The 23,887-nt window shown below is 37.8% G+C and overlaps 1 protein-coding gene across 4 annotated transcripts in view; it reads left to right on the plus strand.

Annotated features, from left to right (window-relative positions):
* Positions 1-23,887, plus strand: part of DNAJC13 (DnaJ heat shock protein family (Hsp40) member C13) — a 56,735-nt gene that overhangs the window by 14,681 nt on the left and 18,167 nt on the right. For 3 of the 4 annotated variants that reach the window (XM_041407822.1, XM_041407824.1, XM_041407825.1), the window contains 31 exons: positions 908-1,114; positions 1,200-1,295; positions 1,436-1,527; positions 2,316-2,482; positions 2,582-2,661; positions 2,741-2,910; positions 3,721-3,820; positions 4,070-4,177; positions 4,682-4,837; positions 5,565-5,621; positions 6,874-6,995; positions 8,137-8,212; positions 9,249-9,344; positions 9,483-9,626; positions 10,786-10,800; positions 11,324-11,406; positions 12,585-12,738; positions 14,852-14,955; positions 15,034-15,193; positions 16,144-16,206; positions 16,549-16,650; positions 16,798-16,902; positions 17,287-17,489; positions 17,924-18,008; positions 18,488-18,642; positions 19,567-19,612; positions 19,791-19,945; positions 20,525-20,726; positions 21,384-21,499; positions 22,309-22,387; positions 22,959-23,094. In XM_041407822.1, the coding sequence (XP_041263756.1) occupies positions 908-1,114; positions 1,200-1,295; positions 1,436-1,527; positions 2,316-2,482; positions 2,582-2,661; positions 2,741-2,910; positions 3,721-3,820; positions 4,070-4,177; positions 4,682-4,837; positions 5,565-5,621; positions 6,874-6,995; positions 8,137-8,212; positions 9,249-9,344; positions 9,483-9,626; positions 10,786-10,800; positions 11,324-11,406; positions 12,585-12,738; positions 14,852-14,955; positions 15,034-15,193; positions 16,144-16,206; positions 16,549-16,650; positions 16,798-16,902; positions 17,287-17,489; positions 17,924-18,008; positions 18,488-18,642; positions 19,567-19,612; positions 19,791-19,945; positions 20,525-20,726; positions 21,384-21,499; positions 22,309-22,387; positions 22,959-23,094 (3,634 nt within the window). The remainder of the gene's footprint in view (positions 1-907; positions 1,115-1,199; positions 1,296-1,435; positions 1,528-2,315; positions 2,483-2,581; positions 2,662-2,740; positions 2,911-3,720; positions 3,821-4,069; positions 4,178-4,681; positions 4,838-5,564; positions 5,622-6,873; positions 6,996-8,136; positions 8,213-9,248; positions 9,345-9,482; positions 9,627-10,785; positions 10,801-11,323; positions 11,407-12,584; positions 12,739-14,851; positions 14,956-15,033; positions 15,194-16,143; positions 16,207-16,548; positions 16,651-16,797; positions 16,903-17,286; positions 17,490-17,923; positions 18,009-18,487; positions 18,643-19,566; positions 19,613-19,790; positions 19,946-20,524; positions 20,727-21,383; positions 21,500-22,308; positions 22,388-22,958; positions 23,095-23,887) is intronic. The other variant, XM_041407823.1, reaches the window with a different exon arrangement.

The raw sequence follows: 23,887 nt of genomic DNA on the forward strand, positions 1-23,887 counted from the left end.
CTTAAAACGTTTGAGAGGGTATTGATATGGGTTTGGTTATGGTTTTTGGTGTGGAGGGTTTTGTTTGTGTGTATTGCATATTTAAGAACTAGAAAGGATGGGATATCTAGTTTTTTAGGCAGTGAATATGAATGTAATGTGGATGTGGAATATCCTGTCATTTCTCAAATTTACAGTAGTATGTTACTAATCTGCCTAACTGATGTAGGGATTCAATTCAGAAATAGATCGATCAGTGATGCCATTGCCTCTTTAGACCTGTGATCTGATTACTTGGCAGCTTTGCTTGGGAAATATTGCAGTGCAATGTTGGTTCTAAAATCATGACAGGGTTTCTGTGTACTGTACGTTGAACAGCTGAAAAAGGTCTTTACATTATTAACCATAAATTAATTCTTAGGTATAGGTACCTCAGTCTCTACTAATAAAATAGGACTAGATGAGGGTTTCCATGTCTTTTGTATTGCAGTATGCTTTTCTTTGGCATAAAATTAGCAATGAATAATTGATCCTCTAGAGCTGCCCTAACCTTGAAGATCACCAGGGGTAGCTCCAATTGCTTTCTCTGGGTCCTCACTCCTGCCAGGCTGTCAGGGTCAGTTGCCAAGGATGGACAGGCAGGTCATGCAGACCATAACTTTAGAGGCACACTAATGTGTAGCAGGGTATCCTTTAGGAATAGCTGCTATAGATTTTCTATGTAAAGGCAAAGGTAAAGTCAGTAGTGGACCTCCTGTGTAATAAATACCTGTCTATACCATGCACTTAGCAAAGGCCAGTACAGCTGCTGTGAACATTCCCTACTGTTAGGTATATAATGGAGGATTATTTCTAGAAATGTGATTTTCTTTGGCTGTGCCATATTTTTCACCTGTTAATTTTTTTTCTTTCGTGGCAAAATTTGCAGCACCTGTTTGCGTCTGAGCAGAGGGAGGAAATTATCAAGAGTGCAATAGAGCATGCTGGCAACTTCATAGGCATCTCTCTGCGGATAAGGAAAGAATCCCTAGAATTTGAGCAGTACTTGAACCTTCGCTTTGGGAAGTACAGCAATGATGAATCTATAACATCTTTAGCAGAGTTTGTTGTTCAAAAAATAACACCCAGGCACTTGGTAAGGCTGTCAGACTGAACATACTTGGTTCCTGTTAAGTACTAAGTATTCTCTTTCCTAGCATGCCTCTCTCTTGTTTTACAAGGAACCTGTGAAAAGAATACTAGCTCTTACAGAAGCTTGCTTAGTTGAGAGGGATCCAGCTACCTACAACATTGCAACTTTGAAACCTTTAGGCGAGGTAAGGGGCATTCTTTCTCACTACCACTTCTTGAAATAAAGGCTCTAAAAGAGAGGAATTGATAGTGTTTGTAAGCCTTAATTTGTAGAGTAGCTAAATAACACTACTTCATGAATGTGAGCCTTGTCCCTTATTTTCAGGTGTTTGCAATAGTGTGTGACTGTGAAAACCCCCAGCTTTTCACCATTGAATTCATCAAAGGACAAATTCGGAAATACTCTTCAACAGAAAGGTAACTAGAGCTTCTGTGCATTACAGACTCAAATGGAAGTTGCTACTGTAGCACTTCTAGCTCCTCAGCTTCTCTGAACTCTGACCCTTGGAGGGGTAAACTCAAAGCCTTGCTATTCTAGCAGTCTGCCACTTACAAATCAAGATTTGTTACAGGAACTAATAATCTTCCATTTACTTTCATCCCAACTTTGAGCAAATCTCCCCAGAAGTTTTCTGATGAACACGAAAAGATGTTGGACAGTTAGATACAGCCTGTTTCTCCTAAGCAATATAGTTCTGTGTATGATGTACTTAGTTAAGTAGTATATCTGAAACAAGAGAAGAAAGCACAGTCTAAGTAATATGGAAATGTGAAGGCTGTGAACCCTTTGAGCTCTTTGCTTGAGACAGTCTTAGTTGATTCTATTTAAAACAACCAACAGAACAGTCCCTGAATGCACTTGCAGTTGTAATACAGTCTAATCCTGCTAAGTGAGGTTTTGCAGAAAGCACAGGGATGAATTGGCTAACAACATGTGTCACTCATTAACAGATAATCTAGAACTGATCCCATTAGTGAAAGGCTGCAGCTGGCTATGCTGGGTGTAAGTCAGCTCTCTCCTTACAGTACATAAAGGAACACTGAAAGTTAGTGGTTTCTTCCAGAGGTGTAACTGTTGGCAGTAGTGTTAGTAGGAGATTCCAAGTATTGCTGCCTTTCATTATGTGGTTTTTCGTCCCGTTTCTCTTATAATGTGTTTCTTTGGCATCACCACTTCTCTGATACTGTGTGTTGTCCCAACCCAGAGATTCTCTCCTGGCTAGCTTGTTGGATGGAGTGAGAGCCTCTGGTAATAGAGATGTCTGTGTGAAAATGACCTCCACGCACAAAGGCCAGCGTTGGGGATTACTCAGTATGCCTGTGGATGAAGAAGTAGAGAGCCTTCATCTGAAGTTTTTGGCTGCTCCTCCAAGTAAGCTAATGCTTCTTATGTGGGTTTATAGTGCTCTTTAAAGCATCCAGATATTGAGTTAGGTACTGTACACTTAACTTTTGATATGTCTTTTTCCAGATGGTAACTTTGCAGATGCTGTGTTCAGGTTCAATGCTAACATTTCCTACAGTGGAGTCCTACATGCAGTTACACAAGATGTAAGAATAGAGCCTTTACCCATCCTTTTAAGATGTTGCTAATGCAGAAAGAAATTAATGATTGTTATTTTTTAACCAGGGTCTCTTCTCAGAAAACAAGGAGAAGCTCATTAATAATGCCATAACTGCATTGCTCTCCCAAGAGGGAGATATTGCAGCATCTAATGCAGAGCTTGAAAGCCAATTCCAAGCAGTAAGACGACTTGTGGCATCAAAAGCAGGCTTCCTTGCCTTTACTCAGCTTCCAAAGTAAGTGCCAAGTCTCTGCAAGCTTGGAAGTAGTAGATGAAAATAGGCCTCAAACTTAGTAACTTATGTCTAAAAGTGAGAAATGGAATTCCTTTCTGAAAAGCACGGTAAGACTCTGTACATGATGGTTTTCAATAGCATGAGGCTGCCACCAGGCTATTGTGCAAATTGAGAATCCCAGGTAATCATTTGCAAGTAAAGCTGATTCTTCCTTTGCTAAATACTCTGTCTTGAGGCAAATACGGTTTAATGATTTTCCTAGTGGAAAAATTTTTAACATGTACCTTCATCTGTCCTTGAAGTAGGCAGTTCTTCATTCTCAAAGTATGCTGATGTCATTGCTATCTTCAGTTCAACACAAGATAAAATGGTGTTAGGAGGTTGTACTTCTGTAGTATGTACAGAGTGCTTGAAGTTTGTGTTAAATAACATAAGGAAGCAGAAAAACTGTCTATTGTTCTGAAAATGAAAGATTCTTTGAAATATTTCTGACTAAGAAATACAGAGCAGCTATAATATAGAGAATGACAAGAAGAGTAACAAAAGCACTTAGTCTGAGACCTTTAAATTTCATTTTCTCTGTAAATAGTATCCTGTAACTACACAGATACATTTTTTATTTTGATGAATGTGCTTGGGATGAATGTCAATATTTTCCTGCCAGGAATCTCAAATTTATGAAAGTATCAAGGTACTGGCTTGCTAAATGCAATGGGAGTTGACCCCTCTTGGCCACTGACTAGCTTTCATCTTAATTTTAAGATCTTAGTTTCTTCTCTGATCTTAGTGGTTTTGCTTCCCTTTCAAAAGATTTCGAGAACGATTGGGAGTGAAGGTTGTGAAAGCGCTCAAAAGGAACAATGATGGAGTAACCCATGCCTCTATTGACATGCTGTGTGCTCTTATGTGTGTAAGTATTAAATTTCAGGTTCTTTCACTTTGGAATATGTCAACTTCAGGCTACTGAAAGATGTAGAAACAGGGACTGCCATTCAACTTGCAGTGTTTTCAGACATTGAATAACTTGTTTTACAGTGATTTCTTGCTGAACTTGAAGGAGGATGTGCTTTTTGTGTGTAGAGAGAGTGGCTTTTGGATTACAGCTGTTAAGAACTGAGGTTTGAAATGTTCCTTTGTAGTGAATGCTTTTTTTTTATAGCCCATGCATGATGACTATGACTTGAGGCAGGAGCAGTTGAACAAAGCTTCCCTTCTTTCTTCAAAGAAGTTTCTAGAAAATCTACTAGAGAAATTCAATTCCCATGTGGTAAGTCAAATTTTGGAAACAGATTTAAGCTTCTTTAAGTGCCTTTCCTAATTGCAATGAAAATGCTTTTGTCATACTTAGATGTATCTTTGAATGTATTTGCACCTACAATTGAAAATGCAGCTCTGTCTGGCACTGAAGTTTGTTCTAATTAAGCTTGGATCTTGACAGGTTTGACATAGCTGTCAATACCACAGAATTTGAATGTCCTGGAACAAATGTTTGCATGTTTAATATGGAAACTGAATGTTTCTTTAAAGTAAAAGAATAGTGTAAACTTGGATTTGTGGGATTAAACTAGATAGAAGTATTTTGAATCTCTAATATGCTTTAGAAACCAATTATATAACAGGGTAGTGCCATACTCAGAGTAATGGAATATTCTAAACCCGTAGTTTTTGTTTACAGACTATTTTAATGCTATGACAGGGAAGACCACCTTCAGCATCATGAATACTCTTAGACCACTGTACCTGAGTTACATACCTGTTTTCCTGATTTCAGGATCATGGGACAGGTGCCCTAGTAATTAGTTCACTTCTGGACTTCCTGACATTTGCCCTATGTGCTCCATATAGTGAGACTACTGAGGGGCAGCAGTTTGATATGTTGTTGGAAATGGTGGCATCTAATGGAAGAACACTATTTAAGCTCTTTCAGGTGAGATTTACTTTTCACTATTATTCGAGGCTTCACGTAATCAGGGAACATGAATTTTTTTTTTTTTTTTTTACTGAAAGACAGATTTGTCTTCGGCTGGTTAATGTGCCTGAATCTTTTCTGTCTTGGTGAACGTTTTAGTAGCCTGTTATTTTGCCTTCAGATATCATATTGAGGTGATTATTCTATGGTAAATGATATGCCAAATCATTTAGAATAGACTGTCTAGGACCTGTTTCCAGAAACACTTGGACTTTAGGATAGATTCAACAGATGCACAGATCTTCCCCTGACTGGCAGGTTTTCTGCCTTTTTGTTTCTTTCTCAGTAAATGAGAGTTAAAAGAGCTAGAAAACAAAGAGTAACATCCTCTTCAGCAGTAAACTTGTAAGGACTGTAGCATTTTTAGCTAAAACGTCAATGCCTTCTTGCTGTAAAAATAGTATTGTCTTCTGCTTTTGCTTAGTGTCAGCTTGTGTCAGCCAGTTTCCTCAGCATTATTTCAGCTTCTCTGATATATACTGCTGCTCAGTGCCAGGAATTCTGTCTGGCAGTTGCATTAGACTTGTTCAAAAACATAGGGTAGGAACTCTTCTTAAGGCTAGTTTTCACAAAACTGAATTGGAGGTAGAACAGCCATGTATATTAGTTAAGGAAACTGAATCACAGATGATCTAATCTTCAGTTTTTGCACTTGGATAATTTTTTCGTTAACATTCTGTTCTAGCACCCTTCCATGGCCATTGTGAAAGGAGCAGGTTTGGTGATGAAGGCAATAATAGAGGTGAGATTTTATCAATGTTAGCTGGGATAGCATGCAAAATATGTGTTGTCTATTTTGGAAGTGCAATTGCTTACCAAGAGAAGTTTGTTATATTAGCTTCTCAAAGTCGGGAGTGGGGAGGGGGAAGTTGGAAGGTGAGGAACAGAGCACCTGCTGAATTGTGAGTGGTTTAATATAGCAACTTGCTTTATCTTACACTGGGGGTTTGGAAAGCATGCAAGTTGGGACATTAGATAGTGCCTTGCATGTCTTCGTACTGCAGTCAAGATTTGGCTGTAAATGTTGTATGTAGCTCAGCCACATTCCTCAGAGCCACTAGACTTCTCCTGCATGTTCGAGGGTATCTCAAGGAGGAAAGGCCATATTTCCTGGGTGCATAGCCAGATGGAATAGAATTGGGTTTAGTAAGCAGTAGTGTCCCAGGGCAGACTAGGTGATGTCAGCCCTTGTTCTTGCTTTGGCTTTAAGTTTCCATACCACATAATGTATGGGCCAAGCCCATACTTCTCAAGGGTTGCTTGTGATTGTTGCAGGGTGATCTTGCTAACTGATTCTAGACACTTCCTGGGTTGAAATTCAGGGCTTAAGTTAGTGCCTCGTTGTATCACAATGGCTTATGCATCTGAAATCCATCTAGTACTTTCTTGGAATGGAAGTGAATGAACACTTGAAATAGAGGCATTCCAAATATTCAAGTTTCCATTGATGTACCTGATAATGTTAGCTAAAAGTTAGTATGTTGTTTATTAAAAGTCCTATCATTTAGACAAGTAAAAGTGCTGCAAAAGCTTTTTCTTATTCATTGCAACTAATGTATCTTGAGTGAGTAGCAGTCTTACCCATGTGGCTGTTTAAACTGAGCATCAGCCATTAATCTTAAATGGTTACTGCCAGCAAAAGTCAACAACCAATATGTGGCTGCCATTCTTTGTTTAATTCTAATTTATAATTGCAGTGTGAAATGGTACTGCTACTACAACCTTGTGATGGGTGATGGGAGGACGGGCATCCTGCCCTCTTCAGTTTCTGTCTTCGCAGATGTAACTATCAGTTATCTGGTTCATGGCTTTACTACAGCATTGAGCAGTTGCTGTTGAGAACTTTCACTTAAAATCTATCGTACTCTAGCTTCTGGTTTTTGAATATTAGTTGGTATAATTGATGGTCAAGAAGGCCTTGGAACTTTAGACTGAGATAAAAGCAGCTTAACTAAGATTCTTTCCTTAGTAATCATCTTGCCCTGTTTCCAAAGGAAGGAGACAAAGAGATTGCTACCAAAATGCAAGATCTTGCCCTCAGTGAAGGTGCCTTACCTCGTCACTTGCACACTGCTATGTTTACAGTAAGCACAGATCAGAGGATGCTTACAAATAGGTATGTCCATCTCACTTGATATATCGTGTTTAAAAAAAAATTAAATAATGACCTAGCGAACATTGGGAGGTCAAGGAAAAAAATTCAGGAGAATATTTTCTTTAGCAGCTGGTATGTTTTAGTAGGACAAGCTTCAGCTGAGACTGCAGCCACTTAATAAACCCTCGATTATTTTTTGTTAAGATGGGCTTGGGTTGGTTATTCGTTAATGGCTCGAGTTGTGATTTTTATTTCTTTTAATTCAGGGAAAGAGAAGGCAAGTAGAGTGTTTGGAACTTGTAAAAAGTTTCAACTTGTACTGTACAACTGTATAAAAATGGGTGTGCACATCTCAGACATCTTGCATGCAGTTAGGATCACCCATCCTATCTGAGAGACAAGTTTCCTCACAGAAGTTATTCCCTGAATCAACAGTCAGTCGAATTTGTGATCGCTGAGAGTATGCTGTGGAGGATGAGCAATAATTTAGTTAATTCCACCCAAATACAAGATTATAGAAGCTTTAGTTGTGAATTCCTGAAGTGCTTAGAGTTGCTAAGGAATGTAGGGACAAGTGGAGCTTGTTGCCACTGTGTGTCATCCAGGAGAGAGCGGGTATGAAACCATCTGTCATGCTAATTCTGTTTGGTGCTACTACTTAAAATGTGCTTGTAGCAGTGCTTCAGTTCAGTGCAGTAGAATCCTAGTGACAAATGTTGGCAGAAAGCATCAGTTGGCATAGAAGGCAGGCTCCCAGAAAGGATTTTTCTAGTCAATAACTTGTATTAAGAGCTTGAAGTAGAGCATGTAGCAGTTCTTGGTGGCTTCTAGCCTCTTAACTTCAGCTGTAACTTAAGGTAGGCTGGATAAGCTACACTTGGTTATCAGCTATTTCTGCTCTATTGCTCAAGTGTTCTTTGAGGTCTAGATGTAAAAGCATGTGCTGCTACTGTTCCACTAACTTCACTGGAACTTCTTGAACACTTTAAAGCATGCTAAGCATATCCTTGGACAATGTATTGCTTTGTGCTCTTACTCACTCAAGAGCACCAAGCTCTTGCTCATCTTCATTTCATCAGCATGGTAAGGGTGACAGTTTAGTGGTTTAAAAATCTGTTTAAAATACTAACTTGTAGTTTGTTAATTCCATTGGCTTTTTCAGGCAGTTAAGTAGACATTTGGTTGGCCTCTGGACAGCTGAGAATAACACTGCTATGAATTTGTTGAAACGTATTTTGGTAAGTAAAAACGGAATATGGAGTAGCAAAGAAATAAAATATGAAAGCTTGCAGTATCAAAGTTCAGACAGTCTATATAATAAACATACTCACTTTTCCCTTCAAGGGGAAGGTCTTGCCTGGGAGATCAGCAGTCTGGCATCTACTAATTAAAGGATATTGATGGGTTTCAAAGCATCTCATACTCTAAAAATTTTGTTACTTCCCTGACACTTTTTAAGATACTTTGACACAGAACTTAAGGTGTGTGGACTTCTTTTTCTTAATTAAAAGGACAAAAATGTGGGACACATTGTAAGCATGTCTAATGCTTTTTTGTGCCAGTACGAAATTGAGATATTAAGAGTTCTGTCCATGCTTTCATGCCTTGCCTGTCCAACTTTGTTTGCGTGTAACTTGGTTAAATGTATATGTTATTAGCTCATATTGCTGATCATTCATATGTTCTTTCACCCTTACAGCCTCCTGAATGCTTCTTGCTTAAGTTAATTCAGTGAAGTTAGTTCAATAAATAGTGTTGTAAGAAATTATCCTGTCTGTTAAATTACTAGCTTTTAATTTCAAAATAGCAGTTCCTTCATTTATGGCAGAGCAAACTGTCCTGATCTTGAACACTATTTTAGGGAAAGCTTAGTCAAAAAAGACTGTCTCATCTCTATTGTCACATGTAACATTTAGTCCATATCAGAGGATATGGATGGATTCTAGTATTACTCATCTCTCTCAGTTATTGCCCTGGATCAACTCATCCTGCATTCTTTAGGTGTATTAAGTGCTGCTTTAAGAAATGAGATATAGCCAAGAGTTCTGCTGCACTGAAGCCAGTAATATGTCTCTGTTGAGCAATTCTGTTGAGGATGGTGGCATTTTACTACTCACAGCAAAAAAAAAAAAATGCTGTAGTTTTACATACTTACTTTAGAGTAGAATATAAATTCTGTTTTAAACTGATTTAAAGAAATTATGTTATTACCTAATGTGATGGTTTCTGTTCATTAGCCACTTGCATGTTTACACTGGTTTTAATTGTTTTTAGCCACCAGGTTTGCTGGCATATCTTGACAGTGCTGATCCTGTTCCTGAAAAAGATGCTGATAGAATGCATGTTAGAGATAACTTAAAAATTGCAACTGTAAGTAATTGTAGTTGTCTTTCCTATTCCATTATATAGATGTATTGTCTTAGTGACTTTTCTAGTACAGACGCTTGACTGCTGCATTGACCTGCAGCAAAGATAACCCACTACTGAGTAATTGCTTTTATTCTGCAGGATCAGTATGGCAAGTTCAATAAAGTGCCAGAGTGGCAGAGACTGGCTGGAAAAGCTGCAAAAGAAGTAGAAAAATTTGCCAAAGAGAAGGTGGATCTAGTCTTGATGCACTGGAGAGATCGAATGGGCATAGCTCAAAAAGAGGTAAAAGTATTTGAAAGTCTTTGCTAGAGTAACTTGACTAAGTCACAGCTGAGTGTCAGAGCACACACTCAAATAGTAAAGAAGTGTTGTGATGTGAGAGTTCTCCTTCCTTTTAGCAAGCTCTCTACTGCTTACTATACTTGGGTTAGAAATAGGATCCAGGGAGAATGTAAATCAGGCAAATTAATTCCTTCAGCATATGCATTAAGCTTTAGCCAACCGTATCAAACTGCAGTGCAGCTTATATGCATTTCTTGTAAGGTGATTATACAGGAGAAAATTCCTTGAAATGTGGCAAAACCAGTTTTTGAGGTATATATAAAACAAATGGAATATGCTTTGTATTCAAAATTATATGCTTTACACCAGTGATATTTTAGTTATGGAACCTTCTTGAAGAATCATAGAATAGCCTGGGTTGGAAGGGACCTTAAACATCATCTAGTTCTGTTCCCCGGGCCATGGACACCACCTTGGGATTCACTTGAATTTAGGTATCTCAGTGCGTGAAAGACAACACAAGACTGTACCCAAGGTCGTGATTGAGACTGAAGTCATAAATAATGTTTTGGTCTGATATTGTAAGAGAAGAGCTTAAGAATTGCTTGAGTCTGTTGGTCTCCTTTTTCTTTTCGTTTCATTGCCATGTTTCAAATGACAAACTCTTTCAATTATGAGGTTCCCTTAACTTTCTTTACTATATTGACTAAGCTTGTTTTTATGCATTCTGGAAGTGAAACAATATGTTGTGCAGGCAAGGAAGGATGAAAAGCACAATGCAGAACATTGAAAATGCCTGTCTTTGTACTTGTTCTGATATAGCAATAAGCTTTAATTTACGAAAATCTAGCTCAAGTTTGATATATAATGTGTTGCAGAACGGCAGTAATATTTGTGAAACAATGGTGAATTAGTTTCAAAACAGGAGAAATGAAAAAACAGTGGAAGGTCAAATTGCACTTTAAACAACTTGTCTAGATATTGAGTTTAAAGAGTCATTTTTCTATGTGGTGTTCTGAGCTGTATCATTTCACAGTAAATGTGTGCAAGTGTAGCTTGGAAGATGTAGCAAGTTTGGTGTTACCACTTTAAATTACTTCAGTGACTCTAGAGTGTTAAATGTATTTTTCTTTTTCTTCCAATTTTTCTTCATAATCAGGACAGAAACAATATGGTGAGTCTGTATATGTCTCGTCACTTGTGTGGACTCTTGCTCAGACTTCTGCTTGCATGTGATATCTCATGTAGATGATAACAGTGATTTCATGCTTCATCAAAATAGGGAATCTTTCAGTGACCAAGTCAGGCTTGGTTTTATTTTTGTGACTTCCTCTAGTTCTTTCCTTTCAAGGGCAAAATATTTTTGCCCTTGAGTGTGAGTTTTCACCTCCATCAGCTTTGGAGCTGATGAATACCTGTGATGGTGGGAATTAAGCTTTTCTCAGGGATAACTTGCTTCTAAACAAATGATGTGTCAAACAGCTGAAAGTTTCTCTGGCATGATTTAACTTGGTGCCAATAACACTTGTGAAAGTCTGTTGCTGCTACTCACTAGAAAAGGAGACATTATTCATTAATAATAAGGCTTAACTTAGTATGGTTTTTGAAGGAGTGTAAAAAATATAGCCTTTTATTTTAAAAGGGAAAAATGGGAAGTATCTGTCTCTACTGACTTATGAAATTTGGTTATTTTGCAGAACATTATTCAAAAACCAGTGATATTAAGGAAACGGCGCCAAAGGATAAAAATAGAAGCAAACTGGGATCTCTTCTATTACAGGTGAAAATACTAAAGTTAATATGGTGGTCTCAGATACAAGTTTTTATCTGGCTGGATATTTTTGTTAATATCTTCTGAGTTTCTGTGACTTCCAATTTCTGCCTGCCTTGAAACAGAGCAAGTGTTTTGTAACAGCTGCTTGCTAGAAAACCCCTAAGCTATACTTAAGGATTTCACTTGTGTTTAGGCCAAGGAGGAATTTAGAAAGCTTCTGAAATATCATCAAACCACATAGTTTTTTTCCCTTGAACCAAAAGGAAGAGTAAATAACAAACTGCAGGTGCAAATCTGTGTGGTACTGAAGGCCAAGTGAAGTAGCACGGGAAAGCATTGTAGTTTGATGGTACCTCAACCTGTAAGCTACTCAACATGTTGTAACTTGAATTGGAACATGATCTTAAAGCAGGGCAAGAGAAAGCACATGGGTACTGGATTTAAAGTAGTGCCACAGGTCCTAAATGCAGCTTGCTTACCTGTGAGTTCTACAGCTGTCAAAGTTTACAAGGGAGCGGCTTCCATCTGAAAAAGATACGTCACTTTGACTGGAGCCATTGTGTTAGACTAATAAAGCTTGGCTTGGCTAGCAAACTATGTAAGCAAGCTTGGATAAATTCCATAAACTTAACTGCTTGATGTTTCTAAATGTCAAATACAGTTGCATGAAAGGAAGATCTGTGTGCTTCTAAACCTTTGGTATTAAAGTCCATTCTCAGTCTTTGGATCCAAAGGTTGTGTTGGTAACTGCTACTAAAGAATGTCCACTGACTGTTTTGTAACATTTAAGATATCAACTTCTATTTTACTGCATAAGCTACTTTATGCTGTTGTTGGTTTAAAAAACAGCTGGTATGTGCATGTCTGCTGCTCTGGATTGTTTACCTGTAGCCCTGGCTTACAGTGCATTGCTTGCATGTCTCCTGGTCATCAGCTACATGCAGATGGCAGACTGAGTCCTAAGGGATGACAAAGGCATGCTTTAGTCTAGGCTGGCCTCCATGGCTATCAAAACAGTGTACAAGTGAACAACTGTAATTACTGTAGCAAACAGGAGACTAAGGCTCTCTGCCTTCTAATTAGGGTCCATTAATGCTAATGACCTCCCCTAGCTTGCCAGCTGAATGTTGTCTGCTTTTCAGATAATATTTTGAGGGGTTTAAACTATGAAACTTCTTTCTTAGATTTGTTCAGGATCATGCTAGATCAAACTTGATTTGGAACTTCAAAACACGGGAAGAACTGAGAGATACTCTTGAGTCTGAGATGAGAGCATTTAACATTGACAGAGAACTTGGTAGTGCTAATGTTATCTCATGGAACCACCAGGAGTTTGAGGTAAATGACCTATCATAGGACAACCTGAATGTGTAAAATATGTCTACTTGAAATGTCGTTTCTCTGTCTAATTCTATGAGTGAATCTTGTGTTGATGATCTCTGACTGCAAGCTGGAATATTTTGGGGTTATGGAATCAACTGCTAAGGCTTGAAGCAGTGAACAGGTACTACTGTCCAGTGTCACTGGGCAAAACGGCCTCTTTAACCTAACAATTGATGCTGTAGAGGTGAAGTGTTTATCAGAACCTGTGGTGTATTCTTGCATTAAGAGTTGGTCCTTACACTGTTGTTAATTGCCTTTATTTCCTTCACATTTCAGTAATCCTGTGTCTGTTAAATACTGGCTTGCCAAATCATGAATAGGTTATGGGCTAAAACACACTGCATTGTAAATTTCAGATAAAGGTCACTGTCATCCCATTCTAGGAACAGCAGTAACTAAATTAACAAAAAAAAAAAAAAAAACAAAAAAAAACAAACAAAAAACAAACAAAAAAAAAAAAACTTGGATTCTTGCACAAAGCAATCAGTATGGTCCTGATTGGCTTTCTCAAAAAATCTTGCAAGATGTTTCCAAGTAATGTGCTAATAAACACTTCTTGTACTGTTCTCTTATCTCCAGTATTGTTATGGTTCCACACATCAATGTGGTTTTAATTAATGTGTAATGCTTGAGCAAAGCAAGGCTACTATTCAATTCAACTTCAAGATATTCCTTAGATATTCCCATTGCCATCCTTGTTAGAGTATGGCTTTCTAGTGACATTGGAGCTGAGAACTGTTAGTGAAAGGAGAACAAACTTGGTTTGGGGAATTTCTCAGCTGGCTACTATGCAAATCAGGAAGAACTGCAAGACATCAGGATAATGTTTTATGAGAGAGCAATTGTATGTATGCAATTTATCCCTATCGCACAACTACAGGTTGCTTCTTACATTGGTGCAGGAAATAGCTAAGACTGGGTTTACCTTGGTATTTTTTGCACTGGCATTTGTCTTTCAAAGCTTCCTTCAGGTATAGATCAGGCACAGGACTTCTGGCTGTCGCAGTGTCTGCTATCCCAACTTTTTAGCACTGCAAACTGGGACAGAATCAGAAGTACATATTTGAAACTAGTAACACAGACTTCCCCCATATACTCTATGCTCCTGTGTGGCTTTATGCTGCTGGAATGTAGCAGTAGCATTCTTGCAGCTACAACCCAGGGTACTTTGGGACTGGATTGAACAGCTGCGGTCTCACAGATTTGCTTTTAAATAGTAATAAATATGTTATAGGATTATGCTGTAAATATTTGAACTAGATAGTGATGACAAAGGCTTTTCTGTCAACTGTGGGACCTGTCACTTTGCTAAGGGTGATGGTGGCTTGAGATTCCTCTGAAAGCATACCACTTAGCAGAATATCTTTGTACAATGTGCTGTGATCAAATCTGTAGATAACTTTGTGGCCTCATGACAGTAATCTGCTAACTATAGATAAGAAAAACCACTGTAGAGTAGCTCTTATTGTATGTTAGAGGTACCTCTAATTGAATTGTTTCCAAATGCTTGTTACCACTGAACATTGAGGCATTTGTTAAATTTATTGTAGTTGCTCTGAAGTTAATGATGGCTTTTATTGTGCAATTTTACTTCAGCTTCTTATTTTGTGAACTGATGCCTCTAGGGTTTTATTATCCAGCACAATAGCAAGTATAACTACTAATTATGTCATGCTTGTCTTTCATACTTGCAGTAACATTAAGTGAAATACCTTGCAGTGGAATAAGTACTTATTAAACTTGAGTCACTGAATGCATCACGTGTTATACAGGTTTGGTTAATAAAACCAGCTGGTATTAGAAACAAGTTAGTTAAAGGCTGGAAATGGAGATTTCAGTATGATGAGAAGCTTCATTTTTCAGGGGGACAGCAATAGCCAGTGACTTTCATTCTGTAGATATGTGTTTCTTTAACAGAAAACTCAGATTTCAGTTTTCCTACAGCTTAGGAGAGGTTGCTAACCTTTTCTGTTTTTTAGGTACAATTGAGCTCAGTATTGTTATGCGAGCAAAAACTTACTGAAGGAGAAACAGTATATATTGCTAAGTAGGGTGTTCTGTGTTACAGGTAAAATACGAGTGCCTTTCCGAGGAAATAAAAATAGGGGATTATTATCTAAGATTGCTGCTGGAAGAAGATGAAACTGAAGAGAGTGGAGCAATCAAAAGATCGTGAGACATTATTAAAACCTTATATCATTCCTCAGGTCTGTGTTTGTTTTCTTTTCTAAAATCTCATTTATTTTTTAGATATGAATTCTTCAATGAACTCTACCATCGCTTCTTGCTTACTCCAAAAGTGAATATGAAATGCTTATGTCTGCAAGCATTGGCCATTGTTTATGGAAGGTGTCATGAAGAAATAGGACCATTTTCTGATACTAAGTACATTGTTGGAATGTTAGAAAGGGTAAGAATTATTTTAAATTACTGGATATAGCAGTTAACATACTGCTAGTCCAGCATATGTTCAGATCCTTCAAGTTACTGTGAAACCCAGATTTTGGGTTTACAGATTGTGAATACTTTTTTCCATGCCGTCAAGAGCTGTTCTTAGTATCTCGCTTTGTTTCAGTTTCATTAAAGTTTAACTAAAAAAACCTGCTGATCATGGAGGTATTTCAAACTAGTCTCTTTAAGGGAAACAAAATGCAGATATAACTTCAGCTTGCTTTTGAAGAATGCACAAGCTTTATAAGAGGAGAATCTTGTTCCATATCACATTATTTCAAAGTACTGACTTTGAGTCATAGCCCGAGACCTAATGAAATGGTAGTTTTAGATGAGCACATGTGGTGGGATTAGATTTGTAGTAGTAGCTGCTTTGTATATTAAGTGTCTGTTAAGTTATGTCTGACAACTGATTCAGTTAGCAAAAATAAATTTCCGCGCAGTCTGAAGGAGTTCTTTCCTTGCATCAGCATGGTTTGTGGCTGTTGCAAGTGAAACTGAACCAGGGTAGTCCCTTGTTATTTTGCCTTGAGCCGTGATAATCTCACCAGGGGTGAAATATCAAAGACCCTCTCTGTCTGCTGGCTAAAATGATTCTCTTTTTCTCTTGTGCTTGTTTTAACTGGTTCACTGGGAATCAAACATAGTCCTGGATAGAATGGTAGACTTGTCAGAATAGTGGGGTTGATCCAGGACAACAACAGTGTTGGAGGGCAATAAGGCATTTGCTTCTCAATGGCAGAAAACTACCTTTATTAGCTGTGTATGAAACTTGACATTTAATAGTCAGTAGTTTCTCTGGGCATGAAAAAACAATATGGGGCTTTACAGCTGCAACTATGTTGACTTTTGAAGGGAACTTCTTGTATGTACTATGAAATACTAAGTTGTTCTTTTCTGCTGAAACAGTGTACTGACAGGCTTGAGCGGGACAGATTGATCCTGTTCCTCAACAAGCTGATCCTCAATAAGGTAAGGTGGACATATACACTTAACAGCAGTTCATCAGTCTGTTGACTGTATAAAACAGTCTGAAGTAGTCTTTCAGGGTTAACTTGAACAAAAATTCAAGTATTTAGGCAGTTTTAGAACAATGTTTGATACAGCTTTCTGGAATTTGATAGCTGTTATTTACTGGTGAGAAAGCTGAAGGAAATGTGTAGATATTGTGGTGATTGCACCAAATCGAGTCACTTTAGAGAATGATTTGACTTTTTTGTGGTCATTTCTTACTTGAATAAAACTCTGCAATGCTTAATTGCAGCAATGCTTATCTAGAAAATGCTTTTGGTAACTTAGTTCATTTGTTAACAGAGAAATGTGAAGGACCTTATGGATTCAAATGGTATCAGAATCCTTGTAGATCTTCTTACTCTGGCACATCTTCACACAAGCAGAGCTACAGTCCCTTTGCAGGTACAGAGCCTTTGTTTCTTACTACTCATATGTTGCTCTGTGAAAGGGACAATTCCTAAAAAAATCGATGTACTTTTCACATTTCCTGTAGAAATGTGATATTTGCACTGTGAAGCTAAAGCTGTTCTTGTAAACATCAACTTTTAGAGCAACGTGATTGAAGCAGCACCTGATGCGAAGAGGGAGAGTGAGAAAGAATGGTACTTTGGCAATGCTGACAAAGAAAGGAGTGGTCCTTACAGCTTTCAAGAGGTACCTGTCAGCTTCAGACTCTTGACAACTGATCTCTGTGTCCTGGTGACTGGGTGTGTTTCAAACAGTGAGAGGCACCATAAACAATGCTAAGGAATGTTCTCCAACTAACTCTTTAAATAAGGATTAAAGCTAGATAAGAGACTTGATGTGGTGCCAAGAACTACAGCCTTTTTGGTAAGATTGCCTACCCATCCATACCTCAGTTAGTTTTAAGATAATCAACACCTTATTCTTCATGATTCTATGACAGAGTTATAAACACATTGAAATTTCATGCAACTATAATAGTCTGCCATATAGCAGTTAAAAGCTTGTCATGAACATTAGTAGGAGCAGAGGTGGCTCTGAATGCTGAATAAACTAAATTCATCTCTGCAATAGATGCAGGAACTATGGAACAACGGGAAGGTGACGTCAAAAACTCGTTGCTGGGCTCAGGGTATGGATGGCTGGCGACCCTTACAGGTCATCCCTCAGCTGAAGTGGTGCTTGCTTGCCAGCGGCCAGCCTGTGTTGAATGAAACTGACCTTGCCACACTTGTCCTCAACATGCTCATCACCATGTGTGGATATTTTCCCAGCAGGTAAACAGTGATTTTCAGAGAAGGGGTTAACTTTATCTGGCAGATGCATTAATAAATCCTGTCTTAAAGCTTTTCTTAGAAAGTAGTACATTAAGGAACTCTATTAAAGAGCCTTTTACATGGTAGTAATTAATTCTGTGGGCAAATAGAGACTTTGTAAAGGAGACAATACTAATATTGTGAAAGGGACTGCAAGAATGAATGTGCAAGCTATGTGCATTTCTAATGCTGTAGACACGCTGTTGTTTAACTGAAACAAAACTGCTTTAATACAGGACACTAAACCACACTTACCAAGTCTAACAGGAAACTTTGAAGTCAACAAAGAAAGACAAATAATATGGCTTCAGTAGTCTAATGCTTAATAAAATTGTTCATTCTTGAAAGAGAAAAGGCACATGTATGCTTACTACTGTATTACTTGATTTTTTTAGGGATCAAGATAATGCTATTATAAGACCTCTACCTAGAGTGAAAAGGCTGTTGTCAGATAGTACTTGCCTTCCTCATATAACTCAGGTGAGTAACTCTTCAAAAATGTACCTAAATGAGTAAAAGTTTGACTTTACCATCTTCCTCATGTGAATACTTTAGGTGGGGCAAGCTCATCAAAGAACAATTGTAATGTTGTGCAGAACTCTGATCAAGCAGTTGTTACTTTCATAGGGTGTTGTTGCAAATTTTGTGCTTTTCAGCCAATATGTCTTAAAGAAATATTTCCATCCTTGGAGAAACTGAAAAGCCACCTGGACATAGACTTTATCAATGAGATCTAGAAGATCACACTTTTAGCAGAGGGGTTTGACAAGATCATCTCCAGAGGTCCCTTTCAACTTTAAATGGTTTTTGATTGACACTTGCTGTTTTTAAGCTGAAGTATTCTTTAACTGTAATACCTGTAAATTTCTGGGTTGTCCCAATAATTAGTTAAAGCTTCAGTTTTGGCTAGATGACTTCCACTACTTGCAGCTAATATAAATACTTGTGTTTGATTTCAGTTATTACTTACTTTTGATCCTATCCTGGTGGAAAAAGTTGCTGTATTGCTCTCTCATGTCATGCAAGACAACCCTCAGTTACCTCGTTTTTATCTGAGTGGAGTATTCTTTTTCATCATGATGTACACAGGTTCCAATGTACTTCCTATTGCAAGGTGAGGAAAAAGAACAGCCAAAAGTAGCTCTTGACCAGTCATGCTCAGGACTGCTGCTCTACATCTCTACATACTCTAGGGTGTGTGGCTTTCTAGAACCAATATGAAATTCTTCTTCTAGAGGAGCTGTCTCCACATGATCTAGTCAATCACTAAAAGTGAATTTCTTAACCTTCCAGAGAGGGAATGAGAATGTCTCTGATGATACAGTTCTAGCAGTACAACTGGGCATGCCTTACTGTAGAATAAGCCATTTACAAGCACTAAAAAGCAGTAACACAGGCTACATATATGCTGATGTAGCTTTTGATCAGGTAGGCAGCTATTGAAAGAGTTTAAAAAATCTCATAGCTTCTTTCAATACTGAAGCCTAAAACAGTTAAATCAGTCTGTACTGCCTGATAATGCACTGCATAGGCAGGTGGCTACTGCCATTCTTGTCAGTGCTTTTTTTCTAAGTGCAATAGTTCATAAAAAGCTGTCCTACAATTCCATTTAAGTCTTTTGGACAGTGAAATGCATTAGGCAATGATTGCATACTTCCATGATGACTCTGGTGTAATAGAACTGTCAGCACTTAGTCTAAAATAACCCTGTTTCATCCCTGCAGTGATGATCTAACAGTGCAGAGGTTGACTGTGTCTCTATCAGCATCTTTTTTTGTGTAGAAAACCAGCTTTCAGGAGTAAGACTTTCAAACTGAAATGATGAACATAAGGCAGCACTTATAACACGGGAGTGCTTAGCTGGGTGGAGTTCCCAAGGATTTAGTGAACTGAGTACATAAATTCATACAAATGTTGCAATTACTCTTTTGTCTGAAAGTAAATGTGTAATACCTGCTGGCTGGACTATGTTGTCTGCTACTATTCAAGGGTACCGAAGTATCAAACAAAAAGAAAATAACTGCTGTTTCTCTTCTAGGTTTTTGAAATACACACATACAAAACAAGCTTTCAAGTCTGAAGAAGTGAGTAGATTGCATCAGTAACTACCTCTGTTTCCAAATAGTTTTGCAGACTACCTGTAGGTGTTTTAACTAGAATTTAACTATTATAAGGGAAAGGGGGGAGAGTTTTTAGGTATCAAATTAGTTAGCAAGACAGAATTCAATTACCTTTGAGGTGACCATGTGATCTCTTCTGTAGACAAAAAGTCAAGATATAGTTCAAAGAAGTATACTTGGACATATTCTTCCTGAAGCAATGGTGTGTTATTTAGAAAACTATGAACCAGAAAAATTTTCTGAGATATTCCTTGGAGAATTTGACACTCCGGAAGCAATTTGGAGCAATGAAATGAGGTAACTGTTTTCTGTCAGAGGGACAAATAAATCTGAACTACGGGTTGTCTTGAAGAGGTATTTGACATTCTTAAAGAAAGCTGAAAATACCTGGATTCCATGGCTTCCTCCTGTTTGCCTTCTGCAATGGCAATGTCCTGCATTGCACTCTGCTTCAACCATAAATAACCAGGGCAAGGGAGAGCAGAATTGGCAGTGGGAATGGGAATATTTCCCTGAATGTCTTGAGTAAGTTACTTTTGTGAATGGAGACTTGATCATGTATGTGAAGTGCTTTATGCTTACTCATTTATATGTACTTTTTTATTACCAGTGCCCATCTCTGTGATATACCTCTAATATTCCAGTACATATTAGGGCCTTGCAGAAAGTAAAGAGGTGTTGAGAAAGGCAAAATATTACTTTTAATTGTTTTTAATACACTAATTTTCATGGTGTTTAAATAGCTCTCTAATAGAACAGGAAATTTTCCTATTTCTAAGGAAAACCTTTTCAGAAGAAATCATTGAACACATTTGTACAGTGAGTGAGCATTAAGGATTGCTGGGCAAGTGTTACACTAAACTTTGTAACTTTTAGGCGCCTAATGATCGAGAAGATTGCTGCTCATCTTGCTGACTTCACTCCTCGTCTTCAAAGCAATACAAGAGCCCTCTACCAATACTGTCCCATCCCTGTTATCAACTATCCCCAGCTGGAAAATGAGCTGTTCTGTAACATTTATTACCTCAAGCATCTTTGTGATACACTCAAATTTCCAGACTGGCCAATTAAAGATCCAGTAAGTAAAAAGTATTTTAGGATTCATTTAGTTCTTGATCTTTCAGTCCTAAAAATTATTGAAAAACCCTAAATTATTAACAAAATCAAGTGCTAGGTTTGTTGCAAGTAACTCCTTTATTGTGAATTTTGACACACAAGTAAATACATTAAACCATACTATATCTTCAAGCAGCATAGTGTTCTTTCCACATAGCAATCTCATAAATGTATCCTTCTTGTGGTGACTACTTAAATAACAAAATCAAGTATCCAAGAAACTTCAGAGAATGTTTCAGTGAGTCTTATTTTGGGGGCGGGGAGAGGGAATGGAAATAATGACTTTGGGGTTCTTATTTGTCCGTGCCGCAAAAGAAAGAGAGCTAACATGTCAGTACATTAACTAAAGATATCTTTTTGGTACAACACTATGGACTAGATCTGTCTAAGCAGCTTTATTTATTCATGCAGCTTTTCTGTTTTTATAGTATCGTGATTTGAGTTGTGTCTTATTTAAATGATTCTCTATCTTCCAGTTTGACTCTTACATAGTCATTGTAATCTCAAGGTGCTTTTATCTTGAATAAAATACGGGATTCATTAGTAAAACAACATTTTATTAAAAATTATGTATACTTGTGTCAGCACAATGAAACACTAATAAATTGTAATTCTTGAGGTTAAACTGTTGAAAGATACCCTAGAAGCTTGGAGGAAGGAGGTGGAGAAGAAGCCACCTACCATGTCAATAGATGATGCTTATGAAGTTCTTAACCTACCCAGAGGACAAGGCCAGTAAGTTGTCTTCAGGATTTAAAGTTGTATAAATACTTTTGTATAAACTCCGTGCACTGAACAAACTGAAGTTTCATATCTTGGAATGAGTTAGTGGTACCAGCTCAGTCACATGTAGCACCTGCTTCTTTCACAGTGAAGGATTGCTTTGCTAAAAAGAAACAAAGCATGGAAGTACAATTCCAGTGTTTGAGAAAACAATTGTTAAAGTGCTTAGATAAGCTGAAAATGGGGAAAAGAATGCTCTGAGCTTTTCTCTTTTAAAGGACAAGCTTTAACTGTAGTGAGCAAAGAATATAACAGAACTTGAATATGTTCAGAGGAGCTGTTTTTGTAATCATCCTTTTCCCTCCCCCATATTGCCTTTTTTCTTTGTGATAATACCCTTAGAATTTTTTATGTCCTGTCTTTCCACTGGTTTCTGACTTCAGGTCTCTAGAAGTAAACCAACAGCAGTTTGTTTGTCCTTCAAGACCGGTGCATTTACTGCAAATGGTGAAATACTAACTTTCAACACTTGTAGCTCATTTGGATACTTCATTTAAAATATTGAGGGACTTTGAGCACCTTGAAAGTATTAAAATACTTTCAGTCTTTAAAATTTCTTCCTATTGTGACCACACAATTACCCCCCATTCAGTGTAAGATTATGAAGCAGGGTTTTAAAATGGAAATAGGAGAGCTTTGTGGTTTTCACTCAATTGCACTTAGTGTTAGTACTCTTTTCAGAACCTCAGGCTGGTTTTGCTGTGGTTGATTTAGGTTTTTTTTGTTATTAAGTGTAATTGATGGAACTTGTTTTATTGCAGAAATGATGAAAGTAAGATCAGGAAAGCCTATTTCAGGCTGGCTCAAAAATACCACCCAGACAAGAATCCAGAGGGCAGGGTATGTACAGCACAAATTTATGGTGTTAATAAAATGGGAACATATTCAGCTCTTATGTATATTAAGAATTTTGAAATGCACACTTAAATTGTGTTTCTTCCTTTTAAAAGCTATGCTCTAGGTGAATTATAAAATAAAGATTAATGCTAGAGATTAATAATATAACTAACACCATTCAAGGATTTAGGATTTCTACAGTAAACTGGTGTAGTCAGATCAGACTCACGTCTTAGAAATGATCTTGTTTAGGGAGTTACACAGGACCTAAACAAGCTATTTTTTCCCTTTCAGAGACTGGCTGCATCCTTTGCCCATTCTCACAGTCCAACTGTACTTACTGCTTTTGTCATACTATGATTGACTTAAAGTCTCTTGCCTAGGACAGAGTTCAGGAGACAAAAGAAAACTAATCTATCAACCATTGTTTCAAGTATTTCCTGAAGTGCAGTGAGGCAGCAAAGCTAGTGCTGTTGCTAGTAACCTGAAATGCTTTATTTTACTTGCACTTAAACTGATGCTCCGGTAATTTAAAGTGTTCTTAACACTTACAGCTGTTTCTCCTTATTGGCAGGATATGTTTGAAAAAGTTAATAAAGCATATGAGTTTCTGTGCACAAAGTCTGCCAAGGTGATAGATGGGCCAGATCCAGAAAACATAATTTTGATCTTGAAAACTCAAAGTATCCTCTTCAACAGGCATAAGGAAGGTAAACGTGCTGCCTCAGTGTTTTATGTTTGTTTATTTAGTGGTCATTTCAGTCAGCTTTAATCTCCTCTCTTCTTTGGTCTGTGCTCTGTTGTTCTGGTTTCTGACTTGCCACAGCATTATGTAGCTATGGTATAGGGCTTCAAATTAGGACTTTGTCTTCCATGAGGTAAATTAATCTGCAGTAAAACTTAATTCAAAGCAGCATGAATAGCTCTTTGAAGTGCTCTGCTCCAATACTAATCAATTTGAATCCTCTTCTGTACGGAGAATTCTGTCTATGCAGAAAAATCCTCACTAGTACTTAGTCTCCCAGATGCTAGTTATTGGCTCTGAGATTGGCTCATTGTCAATAGCCAGATGATGCATTCTTATAGGAATTCTGACCAGTGTTAGCGTCCTTGGGTGAGCGTGCTGCAACGTGACCTATCTCATTGCTCAATTGGGAAAGAGGGATAGGTGGAGCGCCCTAACCCTTGGCTCCAGCTAAAGTCCCAGGCTGGTAGCTGCTGCCATGTCCCTCGCAGAGCCAACAGTGTTTTGCTGTTTAAGTGTTACATTATAATGATAAACTAAGAACCTCAAATGCAATCATAGTCCTGTCAGTTACGTGGAGCTAGGGACAGCATTGGTATAGACTTAAGTGTGTTGCCTTGCAGTTGGCTCTGTATGAAAAATTAAATTATGCTTTAGCACTGCTGAATTCTACAGGAATGAAAAATGCAATTTAAAACTTAAAATTGTTGTGTCAAACTGGACAAGGTCCTTATAAGCTTATTGTTAGTCAGTCCTGG

The sequence above is a fragment of the Onychostruthus taczanowskii genome, unplaced genomic scaffold (genome assembly GCF_017590055.1).
Source record: "Onychostruthus taczanowskii isolate IOZ18803 unplaced genomic scaffold, ASM1759005v1 scaffold28, whole genome shotgun sequence".
Classification (NCBI taxonomy): domain Eukaryota; kingdom Metazoa; phylum Chordata; class Aves; order Passeriformes; family Passeridae; genus Onychostruthus; species Onychostruthus taczanowskii.